This window comes from Gopherus evgoodei, chromosome 5 (genome assembly GCF_007399415.2).
Source record: "Gopherus evgoodei ecotype Sinaloan lineage chromosome 5, rGopEvg1_v1.p, whole genome shotgun sequence".
Taxonomy (NCBI): domain Eukaryota; kingdom Metazoa; phylum Chordata; order Testudines; family Testudinidae; genus Gopherus; species Gopherus evgoodei.
Window position 1 is genome coordinate 103,299,070 of NC_044326.1, and position 21,353 is coordinate 103,320,422.

Below are 21,353 nucleotides of genomic sequence, written 5' to 3' on the forward strand. Positions count from 1 at the left end.
CTATTAAATGTGCCTTAAAAGCTCCATTCCTTTGTCATAAAGGGAACAAATGTAGCAACATTTATGGGGTGACAGGCAGATGTTTGGTGGCTGGAACCGTATTGAGCGAAAGTTGAAGTGATTTCTCTATATGTCTCAATATACACACATTTTAACCCCCATTCTCTACTTTACACTGTGAAGCCCTCTTTTCAAGAAGGAAAAAGGATTATTTCTAAATATTTTTCCTAGAGACCTTAGGGATCCCAGTTGAAAGATTCTGAATTTGTTTCGATTTCTTTTTTCAATGGATCATACTTAACTTCTGTGAATTTAGGCTGGATCTTCTAGCAGTGTTTTCAAAACAACTTTAGTAAATTTCTATTTTTCTTTGTACTTCTGAATTTGCAAAGCTTAATGAAGTAAAGTGAATTATGTTGGAAATCATTTACAATATTCACTCTTTTCAAATGAAAGATATTGGGGGTGAAAAGGGTTGTGTTTTTTTTTTGTCAAAGTATAGATTTAATCTACCAGATAGGCTGGTTATTTAGTGATAATGTATATTTATGTGTAATAGAGTGTACTGCGTAGACATATGTATGGTAGCACAGATGTGAATTAGTGGAGTTGAAGTTCAAAACATGCAACTCCAATAATCAACCAGAAGTCTCATGAGGGCCAAATACCCATATGCTATAACCTTGAATAGCTTCATTGATTTCACTTGAGCTACACAGCTTAGGATCTGGCCACTGATATTAACTAAAACTATCAGATCTTCTTAAGGCTGAAAAATTAGACTGGAAATTCATGCAAAAAACAGATTTTCTTGCAAGATTCCTGGTTCTTCCTGCTTCCAGTTGGGTTGGAAATTCCCCATGTAAAGCCTTTGTCATAGTATTTTGTCAGTTTCGCATCTGGTCTTGATTGGATTAACCTGTAATACAAAGGTCCTAATATCAGAGAGAGCAATCAAATGTTTTATAGAAATTAAACAATACTATATGAAATTCCTGCAAAACCCTATGAAATTTGAGAGTAATATAGAATTAAAGAGGATATTGTTTTTGTATATTTTTTTAAACAACATGGAGCATTTAATCACTGCTATAAATTTATTCCCGCTGCAAATAGGGTTAGAAATTCTGGAGAAAGATCTCATTCTCTATCAAATTCTATAGGCCATTTCCATAAGGGAAGGAAGTACCGAGGCACATAGAGTGATAAATAACAGAGGGGAAATGTTAACTAACCTTTTCAAATATATAAAATGGTTTGTTTTGGGATATGTCAATTTTCATTTTATCTGAGACAGTTCTTCCATAAATCTGTTTCTTTATATGGATCTTACCTTCACTGCAGACCTAGCCAAGCAGGATTCTCATGTCCAAAATGGCCACCCATGGGGAAGAAGCATGAGATTTAACCCGTAGACCCTGGGATTCATTTCCGCTCAAAATATGGCTCTCTGGTGCTGGGATCTGGCTGTAAATTGTCTCTATGAAGCGCCTTGTTTACAATTGTTCACGGTGTATTCATAGCTTCAGGAATCATACGTATGACACAAGCATGGTAGACATGCTGAAATTACACTGAGTAGCATTGTGTGCATTAGAGATTAAAGTAATCTTTAGAGGGAGTTAATGCACTGAAGCATAGAGAACAGCTCCCAAAGACCTGTGACTATGCTAATTTCTCTGAGTCCCAAATTCCATTAACATAGAAAACCACCTAGAGGGAGCCAAGAGTTGGCAAATGATGTGCTTATTCAGGTGGGAGGGAAGGCTGATTGAACTCTCTTCATCGTGATGGTTCCCTAAGCCCCATACTGTCTCTGGGTTGCTGTACGGACTTGTCCCTTCACAGTACAGCTGGAAAAAGTAAAGAAATGTCATCTTTTTTTTTTTCATTTTGGTGAGGGAAAAATGGAAAATACTCAATTTTGCTTCAAACCAAACAGATTTTTTTTGTATTTTTCTTGTTCAGCCTCCAAACTGAAAAGTGAATTATTCTCTCAACTCCACTTTACAGCAGGGTTTGGGTAGTTTATCTTAGGACTTTAAAATTCTTCCTTTTGTATTCTATCACTTGCCAACCTTTTCTAAGGACCAGAGTCCTGACAGTCTTTCCATTTAATTCAATGGGCTGTGGATCAGGACTCATTCTTGCTCAGCAGGAATATTGTCCACCCATCACAAGATCCTGAGCTGTAAAAGTATTAAGTGTAGCCCACTGCTTATAAAAAGAGAAAAAAGTGTTTGCCAGACCTTTCTTCCAGAGACCTGAAAGAATTACATCCATGAGTCTCCTGTTACATGCTGGCTTGGAAATCAAGAGATCAAAACTAAATCAAACGCAGATCTCACCCCTCATAATACTTGGGATGTGCTACTATTAGGCAATTGCACCAAACTGGTGGAAGACTTGTGCAAATACATTTAAACCTATAGTATGTTGTGGTGGGGATGGGAGGGAGAGTATAATGTGATAAAGTTTTCTAAACTTGTGTTCATCTTCCACTTTTATTTAGCAAGCTGAACTGCTCAGACAGCATAGCTCTAGCCCAGAATTTCCTTTATGAATCAATTTTATGACCCCAGCTGGGGTGAGCAGTCTTCTAATTACAGCTGCACTGTGTGCAAGAACATCTCTTCACTAAACATCACTGAATCACCTCACCCACCTTGTCTCGGTCACTAAATATAGCTAGTCAATCTCCTTCATATATTTGGTGATATCTATATATACTACGGCAGTGTTGCCTGGTTAATACAGCACTGGACTAAAACTCAGATGACCTGAATTCTGTTCCTGGCTCTGCCACAGGCCTGCTGGGTGACCTTGGGTAAGTCATTTCCCCTTTCTGTGCCCCAGTTTCCCCATTTGTAAAATGGGGGTAATGATACCGACCTCCTTTGTACAGTGTTTTGGGATCTACTGATGAAAAGCACTATATAAGAGCTAGATATTCTTACTTGTTGGGTGTGAACATACACACAACCTCTGAGGTTTTTATTTTATATAAAAAATAAAAACTAAACCTCTGAAGCAGTACCACATTAGAGTAGCATTGGGCCATTGCAAGTCATATGATATTACAGTATGAAAATTGGTCACCATTTCTATAAAAGAGCAATATTGGTCTAGCACTGTGCATCAACTAAATCTCAACATTGTTTATCTGGTGTCTAGGCTGTATTTGAGATGATCTTGAGGGGTGTATTGTATCTCAAGATAGAGCTGACAACGTAATAAACATAAATATCCCACTGATGCTCTGTGTGCTTTCTTGTTTATCATGGAAAAATCAAGTGGGTCAGGGTTGTGGAGCATAAAACTTTTCACCTCTAGGCCACCTAGGATCAATCATGATTGGAAGTTAGAATCTGCTGGCTGCTCACTATCCTATATGAAATAAATTGGTGGTCTTAGTCCATTTTCAAGATGACAGATGTCAAAAATCACTGGAGCAATGAGGCACTTATGTGGGAAGCCTCAGAAAAAAGGGGAGGAACAGTATAGCTATGGAGATTAAGCTACTTTCTCACCCCTACCCTGGTTCAGGATGAAACACTGATAGAGAGGTTTGGGGGGAAATATTGCTGTACCTGGTTGGTGGATAATTTGAGTCTCCAGGTCTGCCCTTCTTCTAGAGAAGTACATGATCACTAAACTGTCTGGGAAAAAAATGGACTGAGAGTCAAGCAGCAATCTGAGTCAGAGCTATAACCCAAAGTGAAAGTACACAAACCATTCTCTTTAAAAAAATTTTTTTTAAATGCTCCAGTTCTCCTTTGATCTCTGGACACGAATTATTTGCAGTGTATGAGGCTCTACAAAAACTTCGATATTTTCAAGCTTTTTGCGATGCATGTTGAGATTCAAGCTGGGTAGGCTGGTGATATTACTCACATGGCCAATGTCTCATTGCACTTCTCCTGGTTCCCCGATGAGCTGAATCTACTCTTTGTGTCCAGGAAAGCGCATAGAAGTCATTTTCCGTATGTCTTCGTTACAGAGTTAACATGAGTGATCTGCACCCATGTTAGCCTAGCCTGGGTGTGAGCAGCCACACCGCAAAGCTATACCTGAGTTATTGTGTCCTTGCTAGTGCTATGCTACCTGCGTGTGTACTATGACCTGTGGGGGCCTATCGCATGGTTCTTTGTGTTGCAGTAAGTTGAGACACTGATCCTTTTCAGTTAATCTTGAGAATGCACTGAAGAGCTCCTAGTGCTCAAATGATTTGCACTGCAAAGTGCAGTGCAAAAGCAGCACCTGGGCTTTAGGCTTTACTCCAGGATGGGCCAGTTATCTTGGAGTGAAAGCGTCACTAAACTGGGGTCAGAAGTTTTTGTATGTGGATGGGAGGAGATTTGGAGTAACACCTGCATAATATACTGGGTGAACTGTGAAGTAAAGACATACAGTCTCTCCCCCGTCAAAGGGTATTTTGGGGGTTCTCTCTAAACCAGTCCAAAAACCCTAGTGTCTGTCTATCTGATTCAGGTCTCCACAAGCCTATGCTGCTACTTCCTGTAATTCCATCACTGCATAGGCTGTGAAGAGATTCATTTTTCAGACAGTTGAGAATTTTCAAGTATTGATTCCATTTTAACAAGGGCACCATCGTATGAGATACATGAAAATTCTGTTCTGTTATTGCATCAGAGGGCAAGTAGGTCCATGTGTTTGGGGCCTGACCTCCTGTAGGTTACTATCCCTAAATATATGAGGCCTGGGAACTGGTTTGTTTGTTTTCCAATATTTGAGATTTTTTTATAAACATCTCTTTATTGTACTATTCTATAAAGGCTTGATACTACATCTGTGGAAGTCCATAGAAAAGCTCCTATTGACTTCAGTGGTACAGGATCAGGCACTAAGTGAACAAAGGAGACAAATGATTGCTAGATTGTATAAGTGAGTGGATATCAAAGGCAGTGTGCAGACCTAGGCAAACAGACACTAGATGCAACAAAAGAACAGAGTCTTGATCTTTCTGAGAGGACTGTTGCCTTGCAAAACAAGTCATGTGGATGATGATAAAATGGTGAATATTTGGAATCCCATATCTCTCCCTCTCTCACTTTTTATAAGGTAAGGCTGGCTTTTGATAGGTGTTTTTTCCCATTTTTTTCTTCTAAAAAAAAAATCCCAATATAGGAATTTCAGCAAAATTTCAAACTAAAGTGACATTTAAGAACACAGTTTCCTGAAGTTAAGTGATGTACATTTTACCCCCCACCTCAAAATTTCAAGAGAATTGTTCATATTTGGACAGCTCTAATCAGATTTTTTTGCTTATAAAAGCAACACTTAAAAATTACAAGAAGGAAGTACTATGCTCATCTTATCTTTTGTTTGTTTATGTATTCAGCCTGCTATATATTCTGTGATAGACCCAGACCAGTTGGGAACAGCAGAGTAGTAGAAGTGAGATATATTGGCCACTGGATACACAGTTTTCTGTTCCCCGAGTGACCAGAGCAGGGGCTGCTCCAGGCTAATGAGAACACCTGACTCCAATTAACCTGCTTAGAGTCAGGTGAGGCTATTAAGCACCTGAATCTAATTAAGGCCCCTCTGACGCTATAGAAGGGCTCATTCCAGTCAGGCCAAAGGGAGCCAGGGGAGAGGAAGTGTGTGTGAGGAACTGGGAGCAAGAGGTGTGCAAGAAGCTGAGAGAGTTGGCATGCTGCTGGAGGACTGAGAAGTACATGTGTTATCAGACTTCAGGATGAAGGTCTGGTGGTGAGGACAAAGAAGGTGTTGGGAGGAGGCCATGGGGAAGTAGCTAAGGGAGTTGTAGCTGTTGCACAACTGTACCAGGAGACAGCTGCAGTCCATAGGGCCCTGGGCTGGAACCTGGAGTAGAGGGCAGGCCTGGATTCCCCCCAAACCTCCCAACTCCTAATCAAACACAGGAGGAATTGACCTGGACTGTGGCTTCTATCGGAGGGGAAGGTCTCTGGGCTGTTTCCCAACCCACAGGGTGAATCTGTGAGGTGAGCAAATCTGCCAATAAGCGCATGACCCACCAACGTACAGGAGGAACTTTGTCACAATTCATAATCAGGATGGCTTTTTCACATCACAGATGTTGATATGTTTGCACTGTGAAGATATGGAAAGCAAAGACTTTGTCCTATTAAAAATACAAGCACTTCCAATTTTTTCTTATTGATTTTTACAAAAGAGAAAATCATATGAATGATCAGAACTTCTAACAGAAACTTGACACTTCAGTAAATGTAAGTGTCATTTTCATTGTAGTCCAATACAATGATATCTGACTTATTTTAGTAACAAAAGCACAGCTGAAATAGTCCTGAACAAAATGTCTTCGTTTATTAATGTTTTTCCTTCAGTGCAACTTTTAAGATCGTACAAAATGCATCTTTAAACTTTGTAAAACCTAATGTAGTTTGTGTGTTTGGGAACATTACTTTCTATGACAGCTAAATTCAGAGTGCCGTCTAGAGGTCATTAGGAAGAATTGCTTCATTAGGGCAGTCTAAAATTCTAAGCTTGTCACATAGCACTCTTTAACAGAGCAGAACATTATATTTGCTGCTTTTCATGCCAAACGCAATGAATTTCTATGGTTTAATATTTTATATTCTTCACAGTAAGTTCCATACACCAAATTAACAAAACTTTACTTCCCTCCTTTAATGAACAGGAGCATAACATAATGAAATGGATTAAGAACAGGCAATCCAAGGCAATGTATTCTAAGATGGTAATTGGCTAAAGTTCAATAAAGGGAAGGCTTAGGAAATGGACTGAAGTCCAAACCTGTATTAGTTCTTTCTGAAGGATGGGAAATACTGTACTGAAAGTCAATTAGTTTTATACTATCCACATTCAAAATAATGTTAGTAGAATGAAATGAGGAGTTAAGTTTGTCCTCATGAAAGTCATTCCTCTCCCCTCCAATTTCCCATATGAATCCTCTGGGAAATCCATTAGGTAATGGATCCAGAGTATTTGTATGAAAAGGAGGGAAGGCACTAGGAAGCTTTGAAATATATTATGGGATTTCCAGTGAGAATCTGTGTGTTATCCCTATGCCTGCCTGCTGACTTGTTATGCAAATAACCCGTAGAGTGCAACCTGCATTGTCTAAATCTCATTTATGTGAAGCTCTGTATCTGAATCAGTCATGCCACCTTTAGGTGAGGACATGATCCTGTTTCATTGAATGGGAGGTTTCAGTAAAGTGATGTCTAGATTATAGGGAAAGTCTGCTGGCAAACTGCCTGATTATTTTCTCTCAGGCAGTCTATGGAAGGCTTCAGAGATTAGAGCAACAGCGGTAGGCTAATATAGGCTGGTTATTGCCATTTTAACTACTGTATTTTCTACATTTCCTTTCTTATTTGACCTGACCAGAGGCTTAACATGCTGGAAACTGCCCGTGTGTGAGTTTCAGAAGGAGGGGAGTGAGCTAGGAGAGGAGGTTCTGAGAGGAATTCACTCCCCTTCCTGGAATTTAAGTCATAACTCTGCCCATACTTTCCAGTCTTCTGTTCTTGCACTGCTTCTGCTGCCCGGATAACTGTGGGGATCGGTTAGTAAGTCAGGGCTGGATTCCCCTAAGTACTCAATGTTTTGGGGTTGTCCTAGGTAATCTCTTGATAATGGAGGTTATACTATAAACCTGTTGCACTGAGGCAGGATATAAGAGGAAGCAATAGGGCATGGTGTGTTAGCATTGGCACCTTTTTATAGGACCAAAGATAATTCAGATATTTACTTTCTTTTACCTCTTTTTCACAGGCCTGAATTAAGCATTGAGTATTAATTTATTTAGTGTATGTAATATACGAAACGCAAAGAAAGTCAGTGCCTGCTGAAAAGCTCATGGTTTAAAATAAAGATACAGAGAAAATGGCATGCCCTAGGAAATCCAGTGGAGTGAATAATTAACTGAGTGCATTATGCTCAAGATAGTGAAGTCCCAGACAGACTATGAAGAGCTACAAAAGGATCTCTCTAAACTGGGTGACTGGGCAACAAAATGGCAGATGAATTTCAGTGTTGATAAATTCAAAGTAATGCATATTGGAAAACATAATCCCAACTATACATATAAAATGATAGGGTCTAAATTGGCTGTTACAACTTTAGAAAGAGATCTTGGAGTCACTGTGGACAGTTCTCTGAAAACATCTACTCAAAGTGCAGCGGCAGTCAAAAAAGCAAACAATGTTGGGAATCATTAAGAAAGGGATAGATAACACTGCTCTACAGCCAAAATGCTTCTGAAATAAATGTAGTCCAACTTTACTAATTCTGGGTCACTGAGAATGAAAATGATGCTTAAAATTGTTGATTGGCTCTAGTTTTCAAGATATGCTATTGGGTCAGTATATACGACCCTTGACTTGGGAATGGTGGAGGATAAGTGAGTTATAAAGGGAAAGGATCTCAATTTAAACCAGAAATGACTAAAATACATCTTTGACTGGATCTATGAATAAATCTATGACTAGGTTGGACAGTACTTGCTTTTTAGGCAAAACAATGAATGATGCAATCTGAAGCTAGTATTGCGTCATACATGATATGAATTGCATCATGTTATTCCTAGAAATCATGGATGATGCAAGCATAACGAAGCTTAAATCAATCTGCTGAACAAATTGCCCTGTATCAGCTCTAGAAATCATACAGTGTCGTGCTCTCTTATTTGTCAGTGTCTGATTTTGCAAAGGGACACATTTCTGTTTAGCCAAAGTGAGCAGAGATGCCTCATACTTCTGCTATGTTTGTGGTGAAGTGACTTTTACATCACAAAAGCGCAGTAACCACTATAGTTAAGAAAGCCTATCACCTTTCTTTTGGCTGCAAAACTGGAGATCAGGACAAGAGGTGGGCCCCACACACATGCTGCAACACTTGTGCAACAAATCTTTGCCAGTGGTTGAACAGGAAAATGAAATCTATGCCTTTTGCAGTGCCAATGATTTGGAGAGAGCCAACAGATCATACCAGCAATTGTTACTTCTGCATGGTGCCTCCACTTGGGAAAGGTGTGTCAAAGAAGAAAAAGTGGACTGTGCATTATCCAAACATTCCATCAGCTATACGCCCAGTACCCCACAGAGAAGGACTGCCGGTTCCTGATGCACCAGAATCTTTCTCACTTGAGTCAGACGAGGAAGAGGATGAAACTTCTGGTCCTGAACCATCAATGTCACAGGACCCACATTTTCTCCCATCCTCCTCCTCTGAACCACACCTCATAACACAAGGTGAATTGAATGACCTTGTCAGGGATTTGGAACTACCCAAGAGTAAGGCAGGAGCTGTTTGGCTCCAGACTACAGCAGTGGAATCTCCTGGCAGGCTCTCAGGGCAAATGGAGCCCATCAGTGCTTGCAGACTATTGCTGGACAGTGCCAAGAGATGCTCCATTTAATGAATACAAGAGACAAGCCAAGAAGCGCCGAGTAGACACTGAATAGGACTAAACTATGTACATAATAGTTTTTTGCCCTTTGTTTCATAATTTTTATTTATATAACCCTTTTGCTGTATTTTAAAGTGTTACATAAACAGGACAGGTGAAATCTTATGTAAAGCAAACATAAACACATGAAAAGACCTAGGTTTACAATTTATGATTAAAACTCTACTATCTACACAATATTCATAGACATAAAATGTAAAAACTTAAATATCTTAGAAACAGTAGCCAATCAGTTGTTTTAATAGTCATATTTGAATTCAGCACATCAAAATACATAATAAATATCACATTTTATCTCTGAAGCAGACGACGTCTCAAAAATTGTAGACCAGTGCAATAAGACAGAAAATATCCTATTGCCTCTATATAAATCCATGGTATGCCCACATCTTGAATACGGCAGAGTGATTACCTGCTCCTGCCCTGTGGGGCTTGAAACAGCCCTGGAGAGGGCTGTGGCTGGGGCAAGAAGCCTGGGCTGATTGGAGGAAAGTAGGCTCAGCTGGGGCCATGCCCCAATCAGGCCCAGCTGGCCCCCATAAAAGGCTGTGAGCCAGAGGCCTAGGCAGTCTCCCTCTGCCTGTAGAGGGAGAAGGGCCTGGCTGCAAGGTGCCAAGAAGAGAATCTAGTTTGGAGCAGGGCTGGGGAAAGGCTTAGGGAGCTGGGAGCTCTGGCCTAGGAAAGCCCCAGGCTGCAGGCCTGGTAAGGCTCATTAGGTATTGGGTTGGAGGGGGCAGCCCATGAGTAGGCAGAGGTAACAGGTCCAACCCTCCTTTGCCTGTGATGAGTGGCTTACACTGCAATTCTCCCCAGTGAGCAGGAGTAAGACAGGAACTGGCAGTAGCCTAACACTGAGGTGAAGTGGGGATAGTGGGTGGGGGTTCCCCTGAGGCTGTGAGGGGTACTGCCAGGGGGGTAGCACCCAAGACAAGGGCACCGGGATCCTGGGAGGGACACAGGGCCAGCAGTAAGGCAGATCACTGGCCTGCAGAGGGTGCTGTGGATGCTGGGTGAGCTAATTCCCTGAGGATGACCAGCAGGAGGCACTGCAGCGGAGAGTCAAGATGATTACAGAGGGATATGATAGAGGTCTATAAAATCATGACTAGTGTGGAGAAAATAAATAAGGAAGTATTATGAGAAGGAGTAAATTACACAAGAACTAGGGGTCACCAAATTAAATTAATAGGCAGCAGGTTTAAAACAAACGAACTATTTTTTCACACAATTCACAGTCAACCTGTGAAACTCCTCACCACAGAATGTTGTGAAGGCCAAGACTGTAATAGATTAAAAAAAAAAAAAAGATAAATTTATGGAGGATAGGTCCATCAATGGCTATTAGCCAGGATGGACAAGAATTGTTTTCCAGAAGCTGGGAATGAACAACAGGGGATGAATCACTTGGTGGTTACGTGTTCTGTTCATTCCCTCTGGGGCACCTGGCATTGGCCACTGTCAGAAGCCAGAATACTGGGCTACATGGACCTTTGGTCTGACCCAGTATGGCCATTCTTATGTTCTTAAGTTGAAGCCTTATTGTTTGTCACATTTAAAATTAGACTGGACAAAAACTACTATTTAACTGTAAGAGCCTCATATGTGATACCTTATCCATCTGGTAACAAAGAATTCAGGGTGTAAAGGTTAAATAATTCTATTCACTTTTAATAACCATTCAGCTTGCCCCTCCACAATGACAAATACATTGATTTTTTCCCCTATGTAGTAGCATTAGATGAACAATGCAATTCTTCACATTTAAATATTTTAAACATAATTGTTACAAATGGGCTTCTATATTATCCCCTGCTTTGCTCAGAAGTCCTGGAACATCTGCTTCAACCTTTATTCCAATCTAAATGACACATAGGGCTCAGTCCAAGTTATGCCTGAGTAAGGACTACAGGACAAGGCCATATGTTCACTTGATATTTCATAAGTTCACAAATGGTATTCCTAGGAGTGCAACCTGAAGGGGAAAAAATGGATGCTTAATCCACAACTTCAGTAAGAATATTAGATAAAAGAATGAGTGCAAATAGTCATTACAGCAAGGGAGAGTTGCTGGTTCTCTATTGAACTGCAGCAATCCTTTGAGCCTAATTAACTTGAAATCAGATTGTCATGTTGAGTACAGAAGGTGGGGGCCCACAAGGATTTTTAAAAAATGCTTGTCACTCCAGGCTTGTATTAAACTCCCAAGGTTACAGCTCTTCTCTGACCTTGGCTTGGTAAATGCTGCCACCACTCAAATGCAAAAAAAAACCCTTGGACCCAGGAAGGAGCACTTGGGAATTCTTCCCTGTGGGGTACCCTCAAGCCCTCTCACCCTGCCCCCCCTCCTCTGGGGAAGAGCTGAGAATGAAAACCAAGGAATTTAGCTGTTGCTACCAGCTAATCAAACAACATGCACAAACCTCTTAGGACACCAAAAATCCAGTCCTGTTCTTAAAAACAGTAAATTTTATTAAAAACAAAGGAAGAAAATACATCTGCAACTTAGGCTTTTGCTAGATTTTAAAAGAGCAATTCCAAAAACTAAGCACCCAAAATAGCTTTCTTGTGGGTTAGCTTAAAGGTTACAAGCAAACAAAAGCATCTGGGGTTAGCACAGAGGAGTCCACAAGCCTTTTAAAAAAAAAAAAAAAGCAGAAATAAATCTTATCACGTCTTCCTAAACATTCCCAATTTACTTACATATTTGGGTTGTTAAAAGTAGTTCTAGGTATGATGTGATGGTTTTCATATCTGGTTCAAACTTTACACAGTATTCCTGCTTATAGTACTGCTAGTCCGTGTCTCCTTCTCTGGAGAACAACAAAGGGAAAGTGTCTTTCCCAATTTTAAAGAGTTCTACCTTCCTATTGGCTCTTTTGGTCAGGTGCCCATTTCCTTTTCTTTACCTGGGGGACTTTTAACCCTTTACAGGTAAAGCAAGCTGAGAACAGCTGCCAAGAGGGATTTTACAGCTTGCTGGCTGGCTGGGTGTCAGTCAAAGGGAGCTACCCTCACCCACTCCCCCCCCACTCCATCATTAATCACACAGATGATCACAGGTCTCATGACTTTGACTGTTCACCTTTGAGGGCTCACCTTCTGACCCAGGCCATGAGTCAAGGGAAAGCTATGAAGAGAAAGTTACATCAGCTGCAAGGCAATCCATGGTGGTCTATATGAGTATGTTTCTCAATTCCTGTGTCTTGAAATAGTACTCTCCCAGCTGGACAGTATTCTCCCACCCATACACTTTTAGATTAAATTAGTTTAATAATTTTAATCTTCATGTAACTACTGCACCCAGACAAATTGAGAGATACTCTTTATGTGCCTGGAACAAACGACCACCTCTGCCTATGTGATGATTCACAATTTCCAGTGCCATAGGGCTGGACGTAGACACCTGTCTACACATGCACAAAATAGGTTAGTACAACATAAAAATGAAATTTACTATCGCACCCTGAAATCATGCAAATATAACCCAGTGTTGTGGCCTACCTTACGCTTGATCCACAGAGGTGGTGAATCAATTACAGCCCCCCAACTGTGGAGCCTGAATGTTTAGCTCAGGCTGTAGAGACTTAGGCTTTCAGCTTGATATGCCCCTGTTTCAGTCCCTGATACTGGCCAAGTTGGTGGCTAGTCCACAGAGGCACAATTGTTAGTTAACAATACACTAATCGAGGAGGAGGGAAACATAGTGCACCCGGAGCATGGCCAAGTCTCTTCAATTCTGGACCTACAGGATGCTGGGATGGGGTGGCTCTGGTGGGGACTAATTTTACTCCCTGTCCATCAATCTGCAGTCCTTTCTATGGCTGGTTCTGGTATTTACATTAGTTATGTAAATCATGGTATTTACATTAATTATGAAAATAATATTCAGTCTACTTTTCCCTAACTGTGCCAAAATGACTGCTTTGATGATGTAATTTCTGAATACTTCCAGATGTTATCAAATACATTTAATTCTGCTGCATAATGTGTAATAAATTTTGTCATGCGATGCAAATATATCTCATACACTAGGCATATTTCAGGCAATCTGGAGGAGCTGAAACAAATGTTTTTTGGAGGGATGTGGATAAGAGAGCATGAGTATGTCATAATGCATGTTAGAGTCATTAAAAAGTCCTAATTATCTGTTTAATTAACAACAGAGCATACAAACTAATGCACTCATGCATAATGCTGGACAACAATACCATTTCAAGAATCTTACAAATGTATGTTGCTAATGTGCAGCTTGTAATGTCTACAGTGTTTGAGTTTTATAATAAGAAAAGTTAAGGAAAAGGCAGAATTTCATTTTTTCTTTCTTTGTGTATAACTTAACAACGTTAAAGGGATCAGGATAGCCTAGCCACATTGTGTACTACCCTTATTCCATTTGCCTTTCATAACTGAAGGCACTGTATTTTGTTTAGTTAGCATATAATCCTAGCTTTGCATTCATGTTTGTTGAAATGGCTTGCTGCTGCTCATTTTAGGTGAAACTCACCCTGTACAGAAGGCCAGCCCACGCATCACTTAATTCCTACTTATAGTCTGAAAATAGGGCTTAAATGGAAGTTAAGAAGCATGGATCTTTATGCTGTCACTGTGCAGGGGGTTAAATTTCATTTTCTGAGCCCAATCCAGGAAAGGGCCAAGTATTTCCCCCAAACTGGGCCCTTTGTGATTAAACTCACGCACACATCAACTCATGTGCATCCTAAATTGTCACTGGAATGCCTGCTGCAGTTATTTGTGACACCTTTGGTGGTGGTAGAGTATCTTCATTCAGTGGCATGATTTAGTGCAGAGTTTTGTCAGGAGGCATGTGATTTGGATTGTTTCACTGTGAGATCTGGAGCTCCATAGTGCAACAAGCCATTTTGTATAATTTTGATAGTCAGCTTTTTAACTTAATTGATGAGTGATAAATTACCATACCACGTTAGTTGCAGTTCCTTACTCAATTTTCAGCAACCTACCTCACTCCAATGTTTGTTATGCAGTGCGATGTAATCGCTCTGGGCACAGATGCCTAACTAACCCAGTACTGTTTCTCATTCTGGAGCACTATATAACTTGAGCTTTATCCAAGGTGGCAAGGGATTTACACATGCCTATAACATCATTTCACTGTCCAAAGTATCAGAGAGACTGAACATTTCTTGTTGAAAGTTACAGTAATTTATATAAAACCTCTTCCAGTTCATACATTTTTGTGAATGACGTTCAGTTAGTGTTAGCTCTAGAATTAGTGGTAGCGCTGGGATCAGAACGCAAGAATGTCTGACTCCTAATCATAGGATCTGACTACTGGACAATAAACCAAATCCAAAACTTTACCCTTCCTTATTGCCTACTCTCTCTTATTTAGTACATAGGGGAAAGAACTAACACTGATGGAAAGAGAAATACACAGTCCCTGTCTGTAACAGCACAGAATAGAATGAATTGTTCTGTAGTCTATCCAAACTTCCGCTTGCCTAATTATAGCCTTTATTTTTATGGAGGAGATTGATGGATTTGCTATATGGATGAACAATGTTCTTAAATACATTTGCAAATTGCCTGGAACAGGCCCCTTTCTGGATTGTTTATATAAACTGAAATAAATAAGTAAAGCTAATAAATAAAATATTCTTACTGCCTATGATCTTCCTGATAGCTTCAAATGGAGAAGTTATTAACTAGATCTAGAGGAAAAATGAACACCTATTGTGTAAATAAAAAAAAAATTCAGACCTTTTTAAAAAAAATGGTTAATTTAAAAACCAATTTTTTAAATCAGAAATGTTGTTGTAAATATTGTCAAATTGTTTACTGAAAACCTGGCTGTGGTAACAATTTTGATAACTTTTTTTGTTCATGTTTGATTTAAAATTTCTGGAAAAAATGAGGAAAGGCACAACATTTTTTGCAAAACCCCAGAAATTACTGATAATTTTTATGCAAAAAAAATTCATTTCGGGGCGGGGGGGGAAGCCATCTTACAAAAAAGCTTCTTGTTAGAAAAATCTTATACCAACTCTAACACAAACCCATTATCATTCCATTTTGCTGATTCTGAAATTCTGTGATTCTGCTTTACTCTTCTGTGTTTGTGTGCAAGGGTGAAGCCTGTGATAGGTACAGAACTAGCTCTTCCATATATTGTGCCACATAAGGAAATGGTTGACCAGAAAATAAACTCCCTAAATTCTTTCCTGTATGCTTTGGCAATATAACTCTACCATTTCCTTCTAAGCAGGTGTGAAAGCATAGAGCTTGATGATGAAATAAGAAATCTGATAGAGAAGAACAGTATTGCACAGTACCATGAGAATTCTGAGTTCATTGCCCAAGAACGTGTGCTAAAACAGATGACTTCGTGTTCCCTGAAGGTAAGCAAATGTTTCTTTTGCAACAGTTTGTCTGCAAGGGAAGAAAATTGAGGGGGTATCTCCTGTTGTATTAACAAGTATACACAAACTTCCTTGATTGCTGAACACATCATATGAGGAACACACTGTAAATGCTCTCACAAAGCCACTTCCTGTGACTTAGGGAAACTGTTTAAGTGAGAAGACACTTCTCTTCAGCAGTTTCCAAAGCCCAGCTAGAGACACTGAGAGTGCATCTACACAGGGATAAAAAACTGTCAGCTGGCCTGGGTCCGTTGATTCAGGCTCACGGGGCTCAAGCTCCAGATCTGAACAATTGCTGTGTAGATGTCTGGACTTTGGACTGGAGCCCCAGCTCTGGGACTCTGAGAGTGGAAGGTCCCAGAACTTGGGCTCCAGCCCAAGCCAGAATGTCTTCACAATTTTTAGCCCTACAGCTTATCCTATTTGACTGAAGCCAGCTGCAGCAGCTCTCCTTTATCTCTGCGTAGACATAGACATATTGTCCAAAGCAGCATTCTGATTGGCCAGCTGGACCTTTTGGATAGTGATATCTAGAGATGCCCAACTGTGACCTTAAACACACACGAACATATCTAGACCCATTGTGTTCAATGGTTCAACAGTGAAAGGGGAAGAAGGGAAACAAAAAAAGGCCTTTTGTGCAGATGGGAGAGGAAGTTGGTGGAGTGGAAATGAGGGTCTGAGAAAGGAAAAAATGATGGTTTAGGCATCCCTCTCCCCTGAATGCCAAACTACTTTCCACCTGGTAGTGAGAGGAGGAGAGGAAATTCTTATTTCTTGCAATGAGGAAAGGAAGGCGAAACAAGATGGTGCACCCTGGCTTCGGGGAGAGAGAGTTAAACTATTCATTCCTGAAGGGAACGAAGTGGAGACCCACTTTGCTTGCTTTCGGACATCATAATGAGCAAAAGGATGTGGCTGAAAAGCACGACTCTAAGTATGTTACAAGGAATTACCAGGAAAATGAAACATGTTACTATGATGAATCAATTTATAGGTATTTCACAAGTAAACCATCATCTCCAGAATGACTTGCTGCTACAGCTGCTCAGGAATTTTTCAGTGAAATGTTTTTTGTCAGAAAATTCCCATTTGTTGAAACTGAAACTTCTTTGAGAGTTCCACACCTGGGCGGACAAAACCAGTTATCCCCAGAGACAGCTGACAGTCTAGAAAAGCAGGAATATCAGAAGATGTTGGGCCTGTCTATTAGCTCACTGCAGATCCACATAGTAGCAATCACTGCCTTCCACCCTTGGGTAGAGAGCTATTCTATTTTTACACACCCAATAATAACCAAATTCCTGAAGGGTCTCACTAGGACCTTCCCACCAGTAGTGAAGCGAACACCTCAATGGAACCTCAGTCTTGCACTGTCAATACTTATCAGGCCATCCTTTGAACATCTGACCATGTCCCACCTGTCTATGCAGGTCAACATCACATTGTGTCAGGAGGCTGAGCAAGCTGAGGGCACTTATGGCCAACCTGCCATAGATGCTACTTTTTGAAAAGAAAAGGTATCCCTTTGCTTCCACCCAAAATTCATTCCCAAGGTAATTTTTGAGTTCCACATAGATCAGTCAATTCACATACTGGTATTCTTTCCAAAACATCGTGCCTCTAGTGAGAAGGAGAGGCTTTGCTCTCTTGACATCAGGGCAGATTTGGTGTTCTACCCTCAGAGAATGAAACCAATTAGAAAAATGTCTACACTATCTGTTGCTATACCAGAATGAACCTGGGGTTAAGCAATATCTACATAGATCCTCTTCAAGAGGATTCCTGGCTGCTCTCAATTACCACATCTCACTCCCTGGTCAGGATGAGGGCCCATCCACTGGAACATAGGCAATGTCAGTAAGCATCTCTCCAAGAAGTACCTGTGCAGGATATTTGTAAGGCGCCAACCTAGAGTTCCATCCACACCTTCATGAAGCATTATGCTTTAATCTAAGCCTCTTCCGCAGACACAGCCTTTGAACAACATCAATACTTCCTGCAACCTCATACCACCCTCTTCTTTGATTACTGCTTACCAGTCACCTCCATGTGGCATACACATGGGGACCAGCACTTGAAGAGGAAATGGAGTTTACTTACCTGTAATGGGACAGGTCCTGAGATGTGTGATCCCTATCTGCATTCCTCTCTCTGCCCTCCTTCCCCTCTGCCACGGATCATGACACTATTCATGGTAGAAAACAGTCTGCACTTCCCCATATACCCTGGTGCTGAGCACGACAGGCTTTATGGCACAGGCATGGAGCAATGGACACTACTTGAGAGATTTTTCCATTCTCCCACACATGGTGTGCCTGTGTACCCATGCATGGAATGCAGATAGCGACCACACATCTCAAAGTAAGCTTTTTTTGGTGTGCGTGTTGAAATGCATCTGTTTTGACCAAAGCTTCGCTGGGAAAAAATTTCAGATCTAGGATGGAATTTCCAGGTGGAAGAAGAGACCCCAGAATAGCCCATCAATATCCCAGTGATTATGACACTTGGGAATGTGGGAGAGCCAGGATTAAATCTCTTCTCTGACTCAGGCAGAGCAAGCACTTGAACCTGGGTCTTCTGCTTTGTACCATGTGAGTACCCTAATAGCATTATTCTCTCTCCCTTTCCTGTTGGAGCTATTCCACTTTGTATAAATAAATATTCACTGGGGCAGAGAGAGAGACTGATGCCATAGCCTTGTGGTTAGGTGTGAGTCCAGACCAGGTAGAGTAGGGACTTGACCTGGATCTCCCATATCTCAGGTGAGTGCCCTAATCACAGGGGTATTGTCTACTTTAAGGTGGATCTCTCGCTCTCTTTGTAAAAATATTCAAATAGTCTTATTTTCATTCTGATGCAGACTGAACCCAAATATCAAAACCCTGGATATTCTTCAAAGAATTCTTGTTTTCTGCCTAGCCCTACTTGCTGCCTACAATAAGATTAAGGGCAAATGTCACAATTAGAACAATGGGATCAGAATCATCACAAAAGGGAAAAAAACTAGATGGATTTTACATGACCATTGAAATCCACAAAAATCTCTTCCCCATCCTCCCAAAAGCAGTGAACCGCAAAAGCATTAAACTTCTCACTTAATACACATCAGCAAACAAAAGTGGGTGATTGTTTCAGTCAGCCACTAGATGTGATCTTTTTTTCAATAGAAAGTTGGGAGTGTAGACAGGGGAAGAGAACAGAGCGAGGGTTCGTTCCCCCTCCTTTGTTCTATAGTTCAGTGTTTCACTTTAACTATGCAAATCTGTAGTATTTTCCCTCTCTTTGTATGCATTTGCACATATTCCAGTTACTTGCCCTTTGGATGTGTGTGAGGGTTTTTCATACAGTTGAGAGGGCGGTACAGTGCTTCAAGTGTACAAAAGTGTGTGGTTTTTCAGGGGTGGCTCTGTTTTGCACAGCAGTCAGACTGACTTGGCAGCATGCCTGTGGGCAGTCCACTGCTTACACGGATTTGGCAGCATTTCTGCTGGTCCCACGGCTTCAGCGTACCTGCCACCGAATTGCCACTGAAGTCACAGAACCGCAGGCATGCCGCCAAAGGTGGTCTGACTGCCTCCCTCACAGCGACCAGCAGGCCTCCCCTTGTGGCTTGCCGCCCCAGGCACTCGCTTGCTGGAGCCGCTCCTGGTGGTTTTAAGATTTTTTTTTTAAAAGGATTGGCTCTTTTACTTGGTCAACTATTTACTTGGATTTACAGTAAGTGCCAGCTGTGATAAAGTCCAACAATTTTCAGGGCAGGTGGCTTAAAATGAGTGTTGGGTTGTATCAGTTGAATATGCAGGATATGATTTCTTGCTATGCTAAAGAATACTCTTCAGATGTAAATGATTTACAATAGTAAAGAAAACAGTTACGAATGTCAGCTTTTGTAGCTTAGGGATAGAGGAAGAGGTATAAACTATCTTACGCTTCATCTGTGGCTTTGTACATCCTTTCAGAAAAGTAAGGCACAGATAGTAAATCATGTGAATGTTTGTCAGATTTTTACAATGTTTGAGGTAGCAGTATTGCCAACCCCAACTATTCAAAAATCCTGTTAGACACCAAAAATCATGAGATTGGCTTTAAAATCATGAAGTTATGTAAAAATAATAGATTTGGTATTCTTTTTATTTACCTTCTGCTTTTTGAGCTTTTTAGAGTGCACTGGGGTCACATTTTGAAGTTTTCTCCTCAGCCACAAGGGCTAGTAACTTAAAGAAAAGGTAAGAACGAAGGCTGAAATCACCACATATCCATTTGACTCCAGGGGCTTTAAGAAAAACCGTCATAATAATGTATCAGAGGGGTAGCAGTGTTAGTCTGGATCTGTAAAAGCAGCAAAGAATCCTGTGGCACCTTATAGACTAACAGACGTTTTGGAGCATGAGCTTTCGTGGATGAATACCCACTTCGTCAGATGCATGCAGTGGAAATTTCCAGGGGCAGGTACATATATGCAAGCAAGCTAGAGATAACGAGGTTAGTTCAGTCAGGGAGGATGAGGCCCTGTTCTAGCAGTTGAGGTGTGAAAACCAAGGGAGGAGAAACTGGTTTTGTAGTTGGCAAGCCATTCACAGTCTTTGTTTAATCCTGAGCTGATGGTGTCAAATTTGCAGATGAACTGAAGCTCAGCAGTTTCTCTTTGAAGTCTGGTCCTGAAGTTTTTTTGCTGCAGGATGGCCACCTTAAGGTCTGCTATAGTGTGGCCAGGGAGGTTGAAGTGTTCTCCTACAGGTTTTTGTATATTTTGCCATTCCTAATATCTGATTTGTGTCCATTTTTCCTTTTCCGTAGAGACAGTCCAGTTTGGCCGATGTACATAGCAGAGGGGCATTGCTGGCATACGATGGCGTATATTACATTGGTGGACACGGAGGTGAATGAACCGGTGATGGTGTGGCTGATCTGGTTAGGTCCTGTGAAGGTGACGCTAATGTAGATATGTGGGCAGAGTTGGCATTGAGGTTTGTTGCATGGATTGGTTCCTGAGCTAGAGTTACTATGGTGCGGTGTGCAGTTACTGGTGAGAATATGTTTCAGGTTGGCAGGTTGTCTGTGGGCAAGGACTGGCCTGCCACCCAAGGCCTGTGAAAGTGTGGGATCATTGTCCAGGATGGGTTGTAGATCCCTGATGATGTGTTGGAGGGGTTTTAGCTGGTGACTGTATGTGATGGCCAGTGGAGTCCTGTTGGTTTCTTTCTTGTGTTTGTCTTGCAGTAGGAGGCTTCTGGGTACACGTCTGGCTCTGTTGATCTGTTTCCTTAGTTCCTAGTGTGGGTATTGTAGTTTTGAGAATGCTTGGTGGAGATTTTGTAGGTGTTGGTCTCTGTCTGAGAGGTTAGAGCAGATGCGGTTGTACCTCAGTGCTTGGCTGTAGGTACAACCCCTGCCACCCCCACCAACATGATACAGTTCTGCGGCAATCTGGAAGCCTACTTTCGCCACCTCCGACTCAAAGAATACTTTCAGGACAACACTGAACA

The 21,353-nt window shown here is 41.1% G+C and overlaps 1 protein-coding gene across 1 annotated transcript in view; it reads left to right on the forward strand.

Annotated features, from left to right (window-relative positions):
• Positions 1-21,353, forward strand: part of TNIP3 (TNFAIP3 interacting protein 3) — a 97,182-nt gene that overhangs the window by 19,888 nt on the left and 55,941 nt on the right. Inside the window, 1 exon segment of the mRNA XM_030565078.1 lies at positions 15,708-15,840. Coding sequence (XP_030420938.1) covers positions 15,708-15,840 — 133 coding nt within the window.